The 5,486-nt window shown below is 35.8% G+C and overlaps 1 protein-coding gene across 1 annotated transcript; it reads right to left on the reverse strand.

The window, feature by feature from the left end:
- Positions 1 to 2,177: 2,177 nt before the first annotated feature.
- Positions 2,178 to 2,461, reverse strand: LOC119805164 (40S ribosomal protein S27-like). Its single transcript, XM_038317042.1, has one exon. It carries the CDS (start codon positions 2,430 to 2,432, stop codon positions 2,178 to 2,180), a length of 255 nt encoding a protein of 84 aa, XP_038172970.1. The 5' UTR covers positions 2,433 to 2,461.
- Positions 2,462 to 5,486: the final 3,025 nt, after the last annotated feature.

Below are 5,486 nucleotides of genomic sequence, written 5' to 3' on the forward strand. Positions count from 1 at the left end.
TTGATTTTTTTCTCAGCATTTTTATCATTTGTATATAGGTAGGCTACTATTTATTTTTGATTTGATGGTGTATTCTGACACATTACTGAAGGTATTTATCATTTGTAGATTTCCTGGATGTGATATTGTGGTCACTTACATATACAATATTATCATCTGCAAATAAAAAAAGCTTGATTTCTTTCAAATTTGAATCCCCTTGATCTCATTTTGTTGTCTTATTGCCATAGCCAGAACTTCAAGAACTATGTTGAAGAGATATGGAAATAGTGGACAGTCTTGTCTTGTTCTTCATTTTAGTGGAATCGCTTTGAGTTTTTCTCAATTTAATTTGATGTTGGCTGTTGGTTTGCTGTATATTGCTTTTATGATGTTTGATATATTCATTGTAACCCTGATCTCAGCAAGACCTTTACCATTAAATTGTGTTTAATTTTGTCAAGTTCCTTTTCTGCATCTAATTAAATGATCATATTTTTTTATTTTATTTTATTTATATGATAGAGTACATTGGTATATTTTCATATGTTGAATAATGCCTACATATCAAAGATGAAGCTGACTTGGTCATCGAAGATGATTTTTGATGTGTTCTTGTATATAGTTTGCCTGTATTTTATTTAGCAATTTTACATCCATGTTCATGAGGAAGATTGGTCTATAATTCTTTTTCTTTGTTGAGTCTTTGTGTAATTTTAGTAACACGGTAACTATAGCCCGTAATAAGAGTTTTGCAATGTTTATTCTTTTTCTATATGTGGAACACTTTGAGGCATATAGGTATTAGATCTTCTTGGATATTCTGGTAGAAATCTGCACTAAAACCAACCAGCCCTGGGCATTTATTTATTTATTTACTTGTTGAGAAGTTTTTGATGACAGCTTTTATTTCCTTGTATGTTGAAGGAAGCAGTGGGGCTGCATCCCGCCACCCGGCCGCAGGCTAGCTTTACACCCGAAATAATTATACGGAAACTGTATTCTTTTAAAACACTGCCTGGCCCATAGTTTCAGCCTCTTATTGGCTAATTCTCACATCTTCCTTTAACCCATATTTAGTAATCTGTATAGCACCACGAGGTGTGGCTTACCAGGAGAGATCTTAACCTGCGTCCATCTGGAGAGGAGAAGCATGGAGACTCACTATGGCGACTGCCTGAAGTGTCTCCCCAACTCTGCTTCCTTGTTCCCACAATTCTGTTCTGTCTACTCCGCCTACCTAATTTTCTGTCTCTTAAAGGGCCAAGGCAGTTTTCTTTATTAATTAACCAATGAAAGTAACATAGACAGATAACTCTCCTCCATCACTTGTAGTTTATAGGTCTATTTAAATTGTTCCTCTCATCTTGATTAAATTTTTTTATATGTTATCTATCTAGAATATTGTCCATTTCTTTTACGTTTTCCAATTTTGTGAAGTATAAGTTTTTGTAGTATAACATAATGATTCTCTAAATTTCCTCAGTGTCTGTTGTTATGTCTCCCTTTTCATTTCTGATTTTGTTAATTTAGATGCTCTCTCTCTGAGTTTTAATTAGTTTGGATAAGGGATTGCCTATCTTGTTGATTTTCTCAAAGAATCAGCTCTTTCATTTCATTTCATTGATTCTTTATATTGCTTTCTTTGTTTCTGTTTTGTTGATTTCAGCTTTCAATTTGATTATTTCCTATTTTCTACTCCTTCTTGGTGAGTCTGCTTCATTTTGCTCTAGAGCTTTCAGGTGTGCTATTAAGTCACTGATGTGCAATTTCTTCGTTTTCTTTATGTGGGCACTTAATACAATGAACTTTACTCTTACCACTGCTTTCATAATGTTGCATAGGTTTGAACACATTGTACTTTCATTTTTATTGAATTCAAGGAAGTCTTTAATTCCTTTTGTTATTTCTTCCTTGACCCAAGGGTAGCTCAGTAGTTAAGTGTTCAATTTTCCCAAGTTTGTAGGCTTTCTGATACTAGTGGTGTTAAATTGTAACTTTAAAGCATGGTGATCTGATAAGACACATGGGTTTACTCCAATAATTTGTATCTGTAGAGCTTTGCTTTTTACCCTGTATTTGGTCCATTTTAGAAAAGGTTCCATGAGGTGCCTATAAGAAGGTATATTCTTTTTTTTTATATATATCCAAAATGTGTTTATTGGGATGGTTCCCACTCATCTCGAATCAGGTGCTTTTCAGTGCTGCTTCCTCCTGAAGGAGCATCCTTCTGTCAGTCTTGCTTTCCCGCCTGTAGGCTGACAGAGGACAGTGGAGCAACCGACACACAAGACTACCGTCTGTGCATGGCTAAAGACCGTGGTGATTTTATAGCATCCTGGGCACTTCATATCCATAAAGTAGGAATTGGGGCTCTGCACCAGGCGCTTTTTCTTGTGTTTCCTCTTTTCCTCCTCTGGAGAGGGATGAAGGAGATCCTTTGCGAGAGGCATGTTCTCGTAAGGAGGTCGTCACCGCCGGAAAAGCAAGAAGGTATATTCTTTTGTATTTGGATAGAATATTCTATAGATGTCTGCTAAGTCCATTTGATTCATGGTATCTGTTAGTTCTCTTATTCTTGTTAAGCTTCTGATACAGATATGAATAATTTGCATTGATTAAGGTATTGTGATTTTGCATTTCATTTAAAAATGTAATGTTTAATTAAAAGTATAGGATAATAGATAATCATCTATAATAGTCAAGCTTGTCGTCATGTTAGTTAGATTTTCTAGATGTATACAAATATATTTCATTTAGATAGGTATTCTTCAAATCTTTCAGAGACTTTCAAAATACAACATTTAAAATATTTAAAAAATTAAGACTTTTCATTAGAGTAAAACACATCTGCTCCTGGCAGCACCAATCTTCTTCTATAGGAAACTGGGAATCAAAGAGGCTTCTTATGGAGTTGCTTAGCCATTTGGGTAAGAAACTGCTCTTGCCTGAACCTCTGAACTAAACATGCAGAACCCTCAGTAAAATGACTGCTAAACATGCCTAAAGGTGAGATGATCCTTTGGGGTTCATGCTTCATGAAAGAGTCTGCAAGATATTCTGCAGTATACAGAAGAAAGTGAACTGTCTTTGAAATCTCCCGCTTCATGAAAATGTCTGCCAGATACTACGGGCCAGTAGGCTGTAAATGGATGACACAATGGTACAAAAGAACTTTGGTTGACTATCCAGGCAGTGAGATATCTCTGCCAATTCTAAAGTTTTAGAAGTTGCTTATATTGCATTACCTGTTTACTTAGGTAATATTATATCCTTTTGTAGTCTTTGATGAAGTTGAAGAATTTATAGTTATAGTTTTTCTTAGTTATGATAAAAGGTAAAATAGATATAAACTTTATAACTGTTATTCTTGTTTGATACCTGTTTTTATATGTAATTTTACTATGTTGAAGTTAAAGCCTTCTTTTTATGTAAACAGAAAAGTGTGGTGATGTGGGAGTCCACTCTGTGTGCTGTGATTATCATTAATGAATAAATAAGCTGCTTTGGACCTATAGCAGGGAAAAATTTAGGTAGGAAAAAAAACTGGATTGAATGCTAGGAAGAAAAAAGGCAGAGTCAGAGAGAGATGCCATGTTTTAAATAATACAGTTTCTTATATTCTGTTGGTTATACTTGCCTTTGTAGTTCCTGTCCATTTACCCAGATTTTCCACATCCAGAATTCCCTTGGTTTATATTTTCTTTATTGCCTCTCTTTCAGCCTTCATGTCTTGAACTATTTGCTCCACCAGTTTGATTGTTTTTTTTTTCTTGGATTTCTTGGGTTTCCTTGAGGGATTTACTAGTTTCTTCTAATTTTTTGTTTGTCTTTTCTCCCATTTCTTTAAGGGAGTTTTTCATTTCCTTTTTAAAGGTCTCCATCATTTTCATAAGTTATGTTTAAAGTTATTTTCTACTTCTTCTGGGTTAGGATGAACAAATATTCCTGTTGTGTGACCACTGGTTTTTGGTGTTGCTTTTTACATTTTTGGAGGAATTCTTGCATTGACACCTATCCATCTCTTCCTTGAAAGGAGACCAGCAGTGTCTTTGTGTCTTGGTCCAATCCTTGTAGTGGCTGTCTGAGTCTTTGTGAATTGTTTTTGTCTGCTCTGTACTGTCAATGTCTGTGTCTCAGGGAGGCACTGAGGGTTATCTAAGCCTGTTCTCTTAGTCTTTTTTTCTGGTTCACTATCTTGCTCCTCTATCTTGGTCCCCCTTAGTGTTGTAGCAAACTCTTGGTCCCCTCAGTATTTTACCAAGCTCTTGGTTCTCTCAGTATTGTAGAAAGTTGTGTTTCAGAATTCCACTAAGGTTGCAGGAGGATAGATGAGTTTAGGGGTAGGATGGGTCTTGTAGCTTAGAGGGTAGATGGGGTCAGTATTGGGGCAACCTACCTGCAGGAAACTCTCCTAGTGGCTGACTAGAGAAACCAAGGCAGTTGGGGCAGGGGCTCTTGTCCCACAATGGGGGGGGGGCTATAGAGTAGGGTGTACCATGAAGTTCCTAGAGAATAGTGTGTCCCACCACGTGGCTGGTCACCCACCTCTTAGTCATGTCATTATTGTAGTAAGCTGTGTTTAAGAGTTCCACCAAGGTTGCATGAGGGTAGGCAAGTTTGGGGGCAGGATAGGGCTAGTTTCTTGCTTGGCTTGGTGAGTTGGGCTGGGTATTGGGGCAGCCTACTTGTAGGAAACTCTTTTGCTGGCTGGCTAGAGAAGCCGAGTTAGACTTAATGTGTTTATCCAATGTAACTTTTACAATATGTGAGGATCTTACTTGGTCTCAGCTAGTGTTTTTGTATTGACATTTGGTGACATAATTATACTATTTATAAATTTATGGAACTTTTTTTTATAGATTCTGTGCTATTTCTTTTAGAACTACCCCTATATTTCAACAGAGAACTTACAGTCCCGCTACCTAAGACTCTTTCTTTTCTTGCATGTAGTTTTATTTTTCTTCTTTCTCTCTTCTTCCTTCCTCCTTTATCCTTCTCCTTCTATCTTATTTTCACCCTTACTTACTTTCTCATTCCAAAAAGCAAGTTTTTTCTCTTTCCATGCAGCAACATATAAAGATAATAAATAGCTCATCATAGCCTCAACTAATTATCTGGTCCTCTAACTTAATGCATTGTGGATCATGTTCTTCATTTTCAACTATTCTTCAATTTTTAATGCATCTAAGTGAAAGAGTATTATAGAGCATAAGATACTTTCTCTGAAATTTTCTCTTTGATTGCAATTTCTGCTTCCCTGACTAAGGGGTTTCCACTTTAATTCCTGAAAATTTCCCTGCCTTTGAAAAACTAGTACATTCTCAAGTCTCATTTGGAGAGATAAAAGTATTAAAAAATGATACAAAGTGAATGGAAGTGAAATTTGTATTTTTCACGCAAATTAAAATTACCAATTTGGAATATAGAGTCTACAACAAGATAAACACATGGTACAATTATAGTTTGTAGATTGAGTTGTAATAATTTGTCATTTGCAATTAGGT

Source organism: Arvicola amphibius, chromosome X (assembly GCF_903992535.2).
Source record: "Arvicola amphibius chromosome X, mArvAmp1.2, whole genome shotgun sequence".
Taxonomy (NCBI): Eukaryota; Metazoa; Chordata; class Mammalia; order Rodentia; family Cricetidae; genus Arvicola; species Arvicola amphibius.

Coding starts and splice junctions, on each gene's coding strand:
- LOC119805164 (XM_038317042.1), bottom strand. CDS start 2,432: ATGCCTCTCGCAAAGGATCTCCTTCATCCCTCTCCAGAGGAGGAAAAG.